This window comes from Haliaeetus albicilla, chromosome 5 (genome assembly GCF_947461875.1).
Source record: "Haliaeetus albicilla chromosome 5, bHalAlb1.1, whole genome shotgun sequence".
NCBI lineage: Eukaryota > Metazoa > Chordata > Aves > Accipitriformes > Accipitridae > Haliaeetus > Haliaeetus albicilla.
In genome coordinates this window covers 27,169,663-27,184,058 of record NC_091487.1, presented here as the reverse complement: position 1 = coordinate 27,184,058, position 14,396 = coordinate 27,169,663, and the positions used below count along the sequence as shown (strand labels likewise).

The 14,396-nt window shown below is 35.7% G+C and overlaps 1 protein-coding gene across 3 annotated transcripts in view; it reads right to left on the bottom strand.

Annotated features, from left to right (window-relative positions):
- Positions 1 to 206: 206 nt before the first annotated feature.
- Positions 207 to 14,396, bottom strand: part of SEC23A (SEC23 homolog A, COPII coat complex component) — a 30,505-nt gene continuing 16,315 nt past the window's right edge. For all 3 annotated transcript variants that reach the window (XM_069783933.1, XM_069783932.1, XM_069783934.1), the window contains exons 12-20: positions 13,581 to 13,670; positions 12,198 to 12,304; positions 11,192 to 11,345; positions 10,368 to 10,445; positions 9,152 to 9,313; positions 7,565 to 7,651; positions 5,940 to 6,095; positions 5,261 to 5,326; positions 207 to 1,646 (exon numbers count right to left, since the gene is read on the bottom strand). In XM_069783933.1, the coding sequence (XP_069640034.1) occupies positions 1,557 to 1,646; positions 5,261 to 5,326; positions 5,940 to 6,095; positions 7,565 to 7,651; positions 9,152 to 9,313; positions 10,368 to 10,445; positions 11,192 to 11,345; positions 12,198 to 12,304; positions 13,581 to 13,670 (990 nt within the window). In that variant the 3' untranslated portion in view covers positions 207 to 1,556. The remainder of the gene's footprint in view (positions 1,647 to 5,260; positions 5,327 to 5,939; positions 6,096 to 7,564; positions 7,652 to 9,151; positions 9,314 to 10,367; positions 10,446 to 11,191; positions 11,346 to 12,197; positions 12,305 to 13,580; positions 13,671 to 14,396) is intronic.

Sequence of the window (14,396 nt, the reverse complement as noted above, 5' to 3'; positions counted from 1 at the left end):
TAAAACAAAAAAAAGTTAAGAGGGCTACTAAGTTTTATCTCCTAAACTGCCACTAGTGTAAACAGTTCAGTATCTCTGCAAGTTAAACAAGGTTGATATGAATTATTACATGAATAAAAGTGGTGAAGTTATTCTAAATTTTATCATTACTTTTATTTCCACAGTTCAAGCATCAACAGAAACCAGCACAATAAATACAGAAAATCAGAGAAAAACATGTATTTTATTTGTATTGAGGCAAAAAGAGCTCATCTCATTTAGATCAAAGAAATGGAGACAAGTTTTTAGAATTTACAGAAAACAGAAAAAACCCTCTTGCTTATCACACCAGTATATGATTGAATTTCATAAGTCAAAACTCTCTCTCTTCCTTTAGACTTGGCACAATTTTTTATTGCCCACTACCACACTTCACATCTTTATTTGTCAAAGTGTCATATTACCTATGTAAACATCTGTTTTATGTGTAAACTTCAACAAGTAGATGGGAAAGCCTATTAATTTATCCACCCCAAAAAAATCAAGCATGAACTAAATATCAAATTAATTACATCATATTCTATATAATACTGTTTCAACAAGAACTATAGCCTGTTGAATTCGTAACAAAAAGGATGCAGAAACAAAAAGCAGATGTGCAGTGTCATGCATTAGTGTAGTAACATAAGGCAATAATAAAAAAAGGTAAATTTTTTTTTTTTTAAAGTATACTCGCCAAGACAAAAATCAAGGCTGTACTCTTAGTTCATTTTGGTAGTGTAGGATTTCTTCTTAGCTGGAGCTAAAAGTGTTAACTTTTGAGCATATCCATCTGTTACTGTGTTTGATAATAGATACTTTTGTCAAAAATACAACATGTGGATTTAACTTTTGTGCAATAACAGACTTTTTACTTTTTCAGTTCAATTTTTTTATGTGGAAATAAAGAAAAACTCTGTTCCCAAAGAATCAAGTAGGGTAAGTGGGAAGAAATATTTAAAATTAAATACTCCCAAAATGAACAATACATGAACAATAGTATCTCTGCAGGAAAGCAAAGTTCGGCAGCCTAAGTCAAAAGACTGAGTTAACACTGTTTTTATATGCTTTTTGCTGCTTCTTTGTTCACTTCATGCTCAAATTGAGTAAGCAAAACTAGTCACATGGCAGTCTGGAAAGCCCGACATCAGCAAAGATTTCCTTTATTGTTCAATGTGCCTTTGTAGTGCAGAGCAGAATCAACCTCAACCATTTAAAAAGGAAACTGAAATCACATCTCAAAGTTGTTATAAATGATCTCAAAGTAATTATAGTATCACAGTAATCAAAATGACTGTTCTTTTTCCTCTAATTATAACTTAATTTAATCTACTACCTGTCATTTTTACAAACTGCAGTTCACATTAAAACATTTGCTGATAACAAAAGCTTTTCTTTGAAAACAACACTGCTTTACATCTAGTCAGGCAGCTTGTGCATATCAGAGCATTCTGTCAAAAGAGACATGGACAAGGGTAAAGGAGAAAACGCTGAAATACGGCTACAGCTTATCTGTGCCTTTAATACACTGCAGAATCTCAGGCAGCACTAGAGACAGCAAGTTTCTTCAGATGATCCATAAATACTTGCAAGCTGACATCATCAGTAAGAATGGGTGCTCCAGACTCCTATAAAATAAAAGGAAACAAGGAGAATTGATTATACTTGTGGTGAAGAAAAAGCATTTTAAGGCACAATACATTCCATTAAATAAACACTTTATAAATTCAGAAAGACTTTAGAAGCGTACCATTGCTGAAATCCTTACAAAAAACAGACTATAAATTTACATAGATTTTCATACATTTACATAAATCCAGGCATAAACCACAACTACACTCTTTTCCATATTAATGCACATAGCAATGAGCTGCAGTATAGCAAGATATTTACACCAACCATACAAAACTCAGTTTTTGACAGCTGCCCAATACTAACTTACAAATTTTTAAAAGTAAATAAAACTTCCATGCCACAGTTCCTGTATCACTCCTACATCAGTGGACCAGACAAAGGTGAGAAAAACAGAAACATGCAAGTGATGCAACTAACAAATCAGTATCTGTCAGTGAAGCTCAGATATATCAAAATGGTGAAAGGAGGAAACAAATCCACTAAGGGTCTGATTTGACACTGAGTGAAGGTCAACTAGCTTTCTCAAGGAAAGCTGGGCCAATTCTCTCGTACAGCTCTGTGCCACCTCAGACAAACACCAAAAACAACATCTGAAGGTCATGCCACTGCAAAATCCGATCACAAAAGACTAAAAAAAAAAAAAACCTTTTGGGTGGATTTTTGCAATTTACTTATTGACCTCAGAAGTAATTTTCAGAAATCCAAGAAGTTCAAAATGGCCATCTTTCAATTACTATTTTTAAACACTTTACAGTCTAAATAAAACAGCAGTTGGCAACTCTACAAATGTTACATAGTAACTCTCAAGTCCTTTGAAACCAATCTGCCATTACTTCCATTTACTGATGTAGGAAGAATTCCTATAAATCTCAACAATTCAACCTTTTCAAAGGTACTAAGCACCCATATTTCCAAATGAAATCAGAGCTGCCTAAACTCCTACAAAATCCTCCAAAACACAGACCTGAAAATCTTAACAGGGGTGCTTAGAACTGGTTCCCCTTTTTGAGAACTGGCCAAAACCAGTTCTCAGTTAATGATCAAGGGACAAATCCAGGAGCAGTAAGAGTTCTTAGATCACTACAATACACTTGACACAATACACAGCCACTCTCTCAGGGAAGGCCCACTAAATTATCTATCAGCTGATGGTGGCAAGATAAGAATAAAGGATGTTCTACCTCCAAGCCTGCCAAACGCTAAGCCTGAGCTCTCTTATTAAAGAGGCCAAAACGGAATTACAAGTAGTTTAATTCTGGGACAGGATATGATTTGCCACCTTGTGCCTTACGCATGGAAGGACAGTACATCATCCTCTAGTAAATAAACCACCAAAGGAGCTGATAGACCCCTAAGAAAAGAGATCCCTCACGATGACTGCTAGTGCTAATCCAGGGGAATTAAAACCAATGCACAGACTCTATTCCTGAAGCTGAACGCCTCATCCAACATGTGCACACAGGCAGCTGCTGTCACCAGTGCTACCGCCAACAGCAGTAGCTTCGCTCCGAAGACTGTGAACCCTTCATTCTAGTAGGTAAGGTAGCAGAGTATTTTATTTGCTGGGGAATACAGTGAAAACCAACAAGGTCACAATGTACAAGTCTGAAAAGTACATGAGAATTAGCTTTGATTTTTCACAGACCACCTTAAGTTTTGCTTTCTGTTCATTCAAAATTTTCATCTAAGGCATACAATGAGAATTTAAATTTAATTAACAATGACTTGATGACAGCTAACTGGGCATTTGGCAAGATTTATGCCACTGACCTCATCTTTCATTTCAAATTGCAAATTCCCCATAGTTACCAAGACAAAAAAGATGATTGGGGGAAGGAAAAAAAAAAAAAAAAAAAAAAGAGAGCTGAAAATAAAGGCATTCTCAAGTAAATGTCATATTCAATATAATCTGAAAATTTCAACTACATCTTCAAAGACTAACCAACATAATAGAGCTGTATGAAAAGTTTACCATTATTTTCTGAAAATGTTTTCTATACTATATAAGGAACCTACCTGCTAAAGTTAAAAAAAAAAATCTTTACTTTCAATATAAAAACCCAAACTAGTCAATTCATCACCTCCTGAAAGATGGTTTCAGTGGTGTGTGGGTGCCCTCTTCAGGTCAATGTGGACTAACCAATTTTTCTGTAGACTTTCAGTTATGCACAAAATGAAATTACATTAAACAATCCAGGAAGCTCATGAGAAAAACAAGAGCAAAACCAATTCAGTTTGAAATTTTCTCCCAACAGTTACATTTCGCACTTCATAATTTGTACTTGGTTCAACTTTGTTCACAAAAAACCCTGCAAACACAGATTACTGTGTTGAGCACACACACTGCAATGCCACTGAGGTGATGAACACACCATTTCTTATGTTACCCTACAACTAAATTCTTTCCAACATTAAAAGGGAAAGCTGTATTTTCTAAGATGTATCAAAGAGTCTCACTTGTCCAGCACGAACAATTTTCTTAAAGATCAGTTCAAGAACTGTTTTGTAATTGCATTTACATTTGGAATACTGTTTCATTTGCTTTCTAATTTAAATCAGCAGAAAACATTGTCCTGTACTGTTGGAAATGTCAAAACTTCAAAAATTTCCAGGTAATGTTTAGATAAAAATAAGAACTTTCAAACTACAGGATGTATGTTGTGGAGGAAACATGATGAAGAGAGACACTAAACAGATTGCTGGTTAGGTTATCTATGTTGGACGCAAGAGAGCTGGGTTCAAATCGTGCTGTCCCTGACTCAGTAAAAAGTTTTTAAGTATTTTCACTCTGGATCTCAGTGCTCTTCACTGCCAGAAGCTTCATTAGAACCAATACATCCCTATGAAAACATACCATGGTAAAACTTACCTAACAAAAATCACTGCTGTAAAATTGCTACAGAGCTCTCTCACTCATGACTTGAACACTGTATGCCCGTTAGCAAAATACTCTAAAAGTCCAGTTAATATGTAGCTTCAACTGTCTGATGCCATTACATTTTCATGAGAAAATGCATTAGCATTCACCCACAGCAGTGTTTCTCTTCCCACTCTAAAAGCTGAATGTAGGAGACCATGGAACTGGGATGCAATGTTCAAGAATACAAGCTGCTCCAGAAAGTTTAACTTTTGAACTCTTAACGTAACTTCCTTCCTGAAGACAAGATTTGAAAAATTCATTCCTGGTCAACTGGGCCACAAAAATTCTGGAAAACATCGGTACACTGGTACTGGTGTAGCTGTCGGTTCTTGCTTATAACTAACTTCAAAATATATTTCCCCTATTGCAAAAAGGTCCCTTAGTATTTATGTGTGGTAAGTGGTCTCACTCCAAGGAATTTGAAGGTATGTTTCTAAGAAAGACGGCTAGACACAAAAGCAGCCTAACAGAAGCTCATAATAGCAAACCAGATCATTTTTGTCTGAAAAAATGAGATTCATTTTTCTTAAATTTTGCAATTTTGGTGGCATCAGGCCAAAACTGCATTTCTTTCTCAGTTTCAAAACTTCGCATTATTACTTGTATGTATACAATGTGTAACTTGATTCCTGGAACAGGGAAAAAGAAAATCATGCATACAAGCTTCAACAGCAGATTCATGCTTACCTGTCCCCATGCATACATATTGTTATGAGTCTGAGAGGGATTTACTTTTGAAAGCAGGAAACGAGCCTTTAAAAAACAAAACATAGGCAATAAATTAATCTTCTCAAATAGAAGTTTCTTGTACTCAGAAAAAATTACTTGTGTATGAAATAAGTCACTTCTATTATCTGGAGATAAAAATGAGCGCAGATACCTATTCAGAAGAGCAATTAGCACCTCTATAAAGCAAGCCACTGGATTCTATAGCTCTAATGCAGAACTGCTAACAACTTTTCAATGCAGCAGAAAGTAAGTTTTTGTATTTTTCTAAGCACTAGCAAAGCAAATGTGACTATCAATAAGATAATTAATTAATAAGTTTCAAAAAAATAACACAAAGAATAATTCTGGTATTGGTCCAGAGACCCTGACAAGTACTATCTTTTTTGTCCTACACACTTCACACAAGGAATCCAGGAGTCCAAGTCAGTATGGTAAAAATAGTAATAAATAACAGGATTCACAAATTAGGCAAAAAGCTACTATTAAATATCTGGCTCTGCAAAAGCTTTAAAATTCAAAATGTTCACTTGCCATTTACATACATTTTAGCACAGAAATGCACATTTACTACCAAAAAAATCTCATGACATTACTAACACACCACTTCCTAGATTATATAATATATACTTCAGCATACCTGGCTTCCTCCATGCTCTGTATCAATGTATCTGGGCATTGGAAATCTGGAATGGAGGATTTCTTGGGCATCGTCTATTGGAGCTTGTAGCAAGTGGTGAAAATTTTCATATTCTGGCATATCTTGGTAACCTGATTTACGCCACTGAGCTATGGTCTGGGGATAGTGGGAAGCAAGAAGTTTAGAACTGATTCACCAATCTTTCTTAGAGGATACACAGGGCTTTTCAGAGGTGAACGTGCCATTGCTGGCCTCTTCTATCACTCACTGCTTTCTGCCCTATAGAACACAAGTTAATCTTTAAAAGTCAAGACGTGCACCTAACATGCCACCAGATTATTTTTTTTTTTTTAACTCTTACAATTTATGGTCCATCTGTATTTCCTTTTTTGTCATCCTTTGTATGCTAAGTATTTAGTTCATGAGGTCAAGAATACTATTTACAGTTCTCTAATATGCATGTCTATGACACCTAAGAAATAAATATTTATAATGATATTTATCTTTCAAGCCCTGTAGCACAGTCTTCCAATCTTCTAGGAGTGAAGCTGGCTGCTCAAGGTCAGCTCACCGATACAGGCTGTTGTTAGGAAAGACCTGGAGGGACCCTCAGTAGGGGTTCCCCCCTCTTTTGCTTGGCAACTGTTTTAAGCTGAGGCTCTCATTCCTGGCTCCTGCCTGAGCTATATTGCAGCCATGCCTGTACCTGGCCACTTACCCCACTCATCTGAACCCGCATCTGGCAACTTGACTTCCCAGCTTGAACTGGGATTGGCCTCATCCCCATTGACTTGTCTGGTGATCTGGACTGGAGGCTGAGCCTGACTACTGCCCACAAACTGCTCTGCTTGCCTTGCTCAGGTAGTGTGGGGCCAGGTCCTCACTGGTGAGGCCTCTGCCTGCCTTGCAATCATGCTAAGCTCCCTGTTCCCCTTCCCTCAGGGAGCAGCCTGCCCCTGCTGCTTCCTGACAGCATCTTACAAAAATATAGAGAACATATTTCTACTTAAGAAGTGTTAAAGTTTAGTAACTATTTTAAAAAGGGCAGCTATGAGGACATGATCACAAACAGTATTTCTCAAACTGCCAGCTATGAAATGTTTACAGTTGCAAAGTTGTAAAAAGCAGTAGGTTAATTCCTCCAGGGAAGCAGAGCACTAGCAAGTCACAGGCATTTATATTTATATTACCAGGGAATGTCTATCTATCTAACTGCCAGAAGCACTTTCATTCCTCCAGGACAGTGCAGATGAAGGGTGACTATAAAACTTGGTGTTCTGACTCCCTATCCCTAAAGAACTAATTTAGAGCTCTAAAATAAATGAGTGAAAAGCAGGGGGGTGAGGGGAATAACACTCTCAAAAGTTGGAATACTGATCTAAAATAATCTGCATATTGAAGCTAATTCATCTTAAACCCATAACAAACAGGACCAAAACATCAAGTAATGTCAGGTAACTTTGTATAGGCATATTAGGCTACCAAACAACAAACATGAATTAGGAGTCTGGTATCAGCCATGCAGATGAGAGGTCAAGCACTGGAGTGCGTTAGAACTGGGGCATGACTTCCATAATGTAGCACTACAGAAAAAGAATATTTATGTAGGAAATGACAAATCTTACCTCTCCATGATAAATAAGGATCTGGAAAAAGGTGTCCATAAGGAGAATGCGATCTGGTAAAATGCTGCTGCTATCCAAAAGAACAGGCTAAGATTTAAAAATAAATTAAAAATTACCAGCTGATGCAGAATTGAGCAACCAGATGGCATTACCAGCTTTTTGAATCAGTCACTGAATCTTAGGAACTTTTTCAATCACCTACTAAAGCTCTGTATTTGCTCGTTTTCATGTTATACATCTGCAACCCACACAATCTCATTCTAAAGTTATCCAGCCTGATTCTGAATATATAACTTCATGAAAGTAATAAAAAATGTATTCAAGAGCTGAAACCTCTTTCATTATTATGCACTTTTCTAGTCTTTTCAAGTACCTCCATATTTACCTATACAATGCCATTAATTTGAATGATATTTCAACATATAGAGATTCAATAATTATTCAAGTATAAGATTTGGGGGTTGGGGGTTGTTTGGGTTTTTTTAGTCTTGTCCTTGCAGCTATTATTACTGTGCATATATATCAACCAATACTGTATATAGTAAATACTCATGATTTATGAAAGCTAATGTAAAATTTAAGTTTTTAATTCACCTTTTTAAGGGCAGTGACACTATACTGGCACTATGTGATTTAACTGAATCAGTACAATATGATTTAATTGGATCAATCTTATTAGGGATACCAAAAATATTAACTATTCCAAGAATCAAAAAAAAAAAAGATTATTACTCATGCTACATTGAGGCGTCAGCTCCTGCTTGATCATGCTTCTCTCTTGCATCACTCATGTGACTAATTGTTATTCATACATTGGAGAGTACACCTGTGAGTAGCTCTTCACAAACCACCTCATTACTTTAAACTCCACTTTTAAAGGTCTTTTTTTTATCCCCATGACACAGTCAAAAAAAAAATCCTAACAAAAGTTAGAATTCCAACCTGCCAAGATCTTTGCCTACTATGTTTATTTTCACTGTCTTACCATTTCCTCACTCTCTCTTATTTATCAGACTACTTTTGTTGTCTCCTATCTTGCACTTCTTTCACAAGCTTCTTGGAAGATCATCTTTTTATTTTATGTTTATACAGAATGTGCCATGACAAGGTCAGCTGGAAGGTTCTGTACCAAATCCATACATAGTGGTAACCACATTAAACTTAGAAGCTTTGGATGAGGGTATTACAATAAAGGGAATTTTGTGCATCTCAAAAAAACCCCAATTTTTCTTTCAAACTCTACAGAGAAAGTATATTTTGAAATAAAAACATCTTTGGTGATGTTTACATTCTGGCACCAAAAAAACAAAAGCAAAACTCCTGTAACTCTCAGAAACTAACAAAAAAGATACCATTCCTTAGTTTAAATCATCACCTCTTCACAAAGTGACTTTCGTTCTCAAGACTAAGCTATATCAGAATTCTGAGATATGCCTTGTTCATAATATGTTCTATATTAAATGAATATTCTTTCTCATGCAATATATTTTAAAACAACATGTTTTATAACATGTAACAGTGAGGACAACAATCATCTCTCTCAAAACAGCACCTTTTAACCTACTATTATCTTATATACAATGATACCTCTGGAGGTCCATTGAAAGAGTAAGCATAAAGAATCGGCTGAACCATGATAAGCGACTGGGTTAGGTCTTGACGCATAAAATGATGACGATAATATGAGCTCTCATCTGGACTGTTGTTAAAAACTTGTAAGAAAGGAGATCTTCTCAAGTGAAACATAAACTGCAAAACAAAAACCATTTGTTTGAACTTTCACAGATAAAAAAGAGAGCTGTACAAGGAGAGAAATGTTTTCCACAAACTACATGAGACCAATGCCACAACAAAATTGAATTCCAAGTCCTTTAACATTTCTAACTTGTATATGCACCTTTGCCAGTTTTTATATACTTTCGTGAGAGTAAGACAGAGAGATCAGAATGGATAAACCTACAAAGCAGCTTTGAATTAAGAGAAAAGTTTAATACTTCTTCTTCTCCAACACTAACTGATGAATAGTATGACTGAATATTGCCAAACCCTTCATTACTGTAAGTTCTACTGTTCCTACGAGGGAGGCTGCTGTGCTTGAACACACAAGGTATGTTATAGCATGTGAACAGAAAAAAGAACATAAACCACAGCAAAGTTGAACTTCGTTAGTAAAATGGAAAAAGCAAATCCTTTCATTGCTGAATGAATCTCTCCACAACACCTAACACCCTGAGACAGATTGCTAGATAAGTCGAACAGAAATATCATGAAAGTCTATCAAGAGTCCAAAAGCAAGATATCTGGAGCTATTAGAATGGAGGAATTTATCAGAATGGATTATTAGCAAAGAAACTATTCAAAGTTTAATATAGTCAAGCTCAAGTTCGGTTCCCAGATAAGCATTTCTTTTCAGGTCAGTATTATAAATCATACAGGAAAGAAACAAAGCAAAACCGTATCTTTTCTCATGTTTTCTGAATTTGTTCATTAAAACTGCCCTTAAAAAACACAGTGCCATTATCTGAATTACAAACTCAGTTAAGGTGAGGATTCCATTATAGGAAAAACAAAAAAATACACACAGTTAGAGGAAGTTTAGCTGTAAGGACAGAGGGCAAAAGGGGACACAACAGCACAAACAGAAGTGATTTGCCTAATGTCACATGCCGGACAGTGGCTGGGGCAGCACGTCTTTCATTCTGGTATCCAGTGTAAAGCCTGATTTTACTCTGTGCTACAGTACCTCTTCCTTCACTAAGCATTCTCTCTTTATCCCTTATAGACACACCTTCCTTCTACTCACCTGTGGGTAAAGTGAAAAGGTTTCTGAAAATCTGAAAGAGCTTGGATCATCCTTGTGATATTCTCCAAATTTCTGACACTGGAGGAAAAGAAAAATTTACCTAAATTAAGAAACATACTTGCTTGGTCATGCCATTACTGTAGGTTAATTTGTTTTTAATAGACGCATGATTTGAGGTGCTTACAGCTTTGCAAGCAAACAGAAACATAGCAAAAACACTGACCTAATTTCTTTTGTTAACAAGCAGCAATTTCCTTGCGTAAGAGGCTTTAATGGCTTTTTGGTTTTTTTCCCTAAAATTGCTAAACAGAGTTAGATGATTAAACAGCCCTGGAGAACATGTTTATAATTAAATTATTAATAACTACTCACTTACAAGTAAGAAATAAAAAGGAAAAAAAAAGAAAAATGAACTTTTGAAACTAAAGAAATTCCATAATTCCATACAGTTTTCTAGATACTTTGACTTTTTTTTTTTTTTTCCCTAAAAATATTTCATCTACAATATCATTTTAGGCAGCAGAAAGCAGAGAAAGCTTTAATTACTTCTAATCTTATGCTAGAATTTCTCTCAATTTCTGGCAATTACCAACTGCTGAGGACTGAGGAAACATTAATAAATGAACTACAAACATATCTCCTCTTCTTTCCATTTAAAAGAAAATCTTAGTTAATCTGCATACCCACTTGTCGAAATGAGACATTCAGTACATTTGGTGTTTTGTTTTATTTTTAAAACAACAATCACTTAACACTAGTCATTTAAGAATTTTACATCTGGAGACAAGAAACCAATCTGAGTCTTTTAATATAGTCCTTTTTACCAGTCGTATAAGTTGTCTGTCCAGCCACCTAAGCACATCAGGCCCCTCTTCTGTCTCCGCCCTATACACTGCCAATCTAGCCATAAGAATTGCAGCAGCTTCCTGGTCAAAAGATGCAGCAATGTTTTGAATCTGCGTCTGTGCATCTGCCCAGCTGCAAAAGAAAAATGCAAATATGTGCATCTCAGTAAAAGGAAAGATGGCCATGCAACCAGTGAAATAAAATACAATGCCACTTATAAAATGGTTATTATATTTTTAAAAATATTCATTATGAAAGGTAAGGTACAGAAAAACACTGTCCATTAAGCTAATCACACGTTCCCACACTAGCAGTTTTCTTGTGCACCTTGCTTGTTCTTTTCAATTTACAAGGTGAACTATTAATCTGTCCTTTTATCAGTCACCAAGATTTTACTAATATAACTAATATGAGTTAACAAGGTATCCATATCAACAGTAAGGGCAATGGTGTTTTTGATAAAACAATTTTCCATTGAATTAACTAATCAATAATCACCTTCAGCTGAAAGGAAATATCATTGGACATTGCAAAATGCCTGCATAATATTAAACATCACTTTCTAAAATTGTGAAGTAAACCGAACCAAGGAAGCTGCAGGTAAAGGTTATACATGGAAGAACATGTATTTACACCCCCATGAACTGCAGCTAGCACTCTCAAGTTATGAAGTGATCTTTGCCATTCCCTAAGTCCGACCATCTCCTCAGTTTAGGCCATAGAATTTCACTCAAAGCTGCTGCTTCATCTAAAATCACTTGGGTTACTTCAGAGCACTCCCATAACATTATTATATAGCTACTACAACCTTTCAGAGGAGAAACAGCCCACAAGACAAGAGAGGCAACTGTCTCAAAGGTATGATCATGCCTTCACCACCTGTGGCACTGCATATCCCAGAACAATAGACTGCTTAATCTATAGATTAAAAGGCAAATATATATCCTGCTTTTTGAAAAATGATTCCTCACAAGTAAAACATACTTTCTGGCAACTGTGGTCACTCTGATACGTCTCTGTCCACTGGAATGCTGGTACTGAGTCACAAACTGGATTGCACCACGTCCTCCTTGAGGAATGGGAGCATTGTGCTAAGTACAAGAGGAAAAAAAAATAAATGGAGGGGAATCTCAAGATTTTACAGTATAATTCAAAAATGTATAAATGAATTACTAGAAAATGATAAAAATTTTCACAATAGGCAGCTCAAGTTACATAAATGCATTGTCTGGTGCTTTTATTATGTTGAGTACCTTTACTAAACATGGCTAGTAAACTTGGAGACTGTTAAGGGACATTAGGAGCAGTTGCTGCCTCCACCAGATATCCTTAGAGCAAGCAATGCTCTCTCCTTCCACATACCCTCACAGAGACAATACTTTCAAAGGGGCTGTGTTACAATTGTTGATTTCGTTAGATTCTATCTGAACACCATGTGTTCAACAGGGCAACAAAACTACTCTAAAATGTTGATTAATGAATCCCAGAGTGCCATCGAAACGTAAAGATTGGAACCCAGGTGTAAAATGGAATTTCAAAACTCTGGTCAGTAGAAATACAGGTTTATATGCTGCTAACAAGGTAAGTCATTCCAAAAGAGAAGGACAGCAGAAATCAACTATTACACGCCATGACCAGACCAGTTTTACAGCTACTAACAAAATGAGACCAAAATAAACATGCAAAAAGTAAAATGAAAAATGGCTAAGGTAAGTTCAAGTTTTCAAACCTTTGCATAGGTTATAAAGTATGTAATATAGTATACTAAATATATAGAAAGTACAGTCAGCTCATATAGTTCCTGAGCTTCAAACATTTGGAAGAAGAGAAAGTACTAAAAGAATACCACATTTGCTTGTCATGTTTTTATCCTCTTTCCTAGTACCCCCTCAAGGAGACAGGAAACCAGGGTATATGCCCCTGACATATTTCAACGAAGCCAATCTTTACTTGCAAATACTGAGCAATTAAAGTATAAATTAAAATGTAACATTACGGAGTAATTACCTTGTAACTAAAATATCAGAGAAATACTGAAAAGCACTTTTAAATATACAGATAACAGTTTTTTCATACACTGCAACTGAAATACATTTTAATAAGTAACGCTCTGAAAAGAAAAATTGGACTTAGATTATGAACTCTATCAAAAATTTGTAGAGCTCTTCCGTTCTCATTATCATATTCAAGAAGATTAGCTTATCATTAAGTTGTAAGTGTCCATCTCTAAAGTTTGACAACACAAAATGGCAACATTGTTTGTATTCCTGCTACTGTACTTAAGGGAACCACACAAAAACGTAGGCTTCAGCAGTCACATAAAATATAATTACTGTGTTTAGTAGACAAGTAGAAAATATTTATTACCTGGTTGACCACCTCAAAGTACAGTGCAAGTGTTGTAGTAGGATTGAGTCCACAAATCTTCCACTGACAAGTACCTCCTGTTCCAATCTCCTGTATAAAGATTTTTATAATACTTCTACAAACCAGAGGTATTACCTTGGTTGCAAAGTACAACATCTGCCCACTATAGGTAACTGTTTAGGACTACTCTGTCACAAAAGTTTTCTCCCTGCTCACTCTGTCAGCTTCTCAAACACTCTTGCAAAACAACTGCAGCATTTGATGCAGGAATAATAAAAAAAGGAGATAGTTGCAAAAGATTAAAACATTAGAAAGCCAAGGGCATTAGAAAAATGGAAAAAGCAAGTCAGAAACAGGAAAAAGTACTAGACTTTGCTTAAACAGTCCCAAGAGAAGAGGTAAGAAGCACATTTAAGTGGAATGACTCTTCTAAGGCATGCCAGTAAAACTTCAAGCAGATAGCTTACATAATCTCTAGTACGTAGTTACACAGTCTCTAGTAACTAACAAAGTAACCATATACATAGTGATGTACTTCAAGTGATAATTCCTTTTTGTCATCCAAACAACATAAATACCCAGCGAAACCAATTAAAATAATCAGTCATCCATAATGGACCCAGTAAAACGAAACAAAACATTCAAGGAAAATTATAGTGGCAATGCTGTCACTGTGTTTGTATTCACTGTTAAAAGCATTATGGATAGAATAATTGTCCAGTTACCACTTTAAAGGAGCTGCATGCATCTACATTTTATTTATGTTTTACCTCAAAAATTTTAATTCAGATAATTTCAACAAAAAGGTTTTTGGAA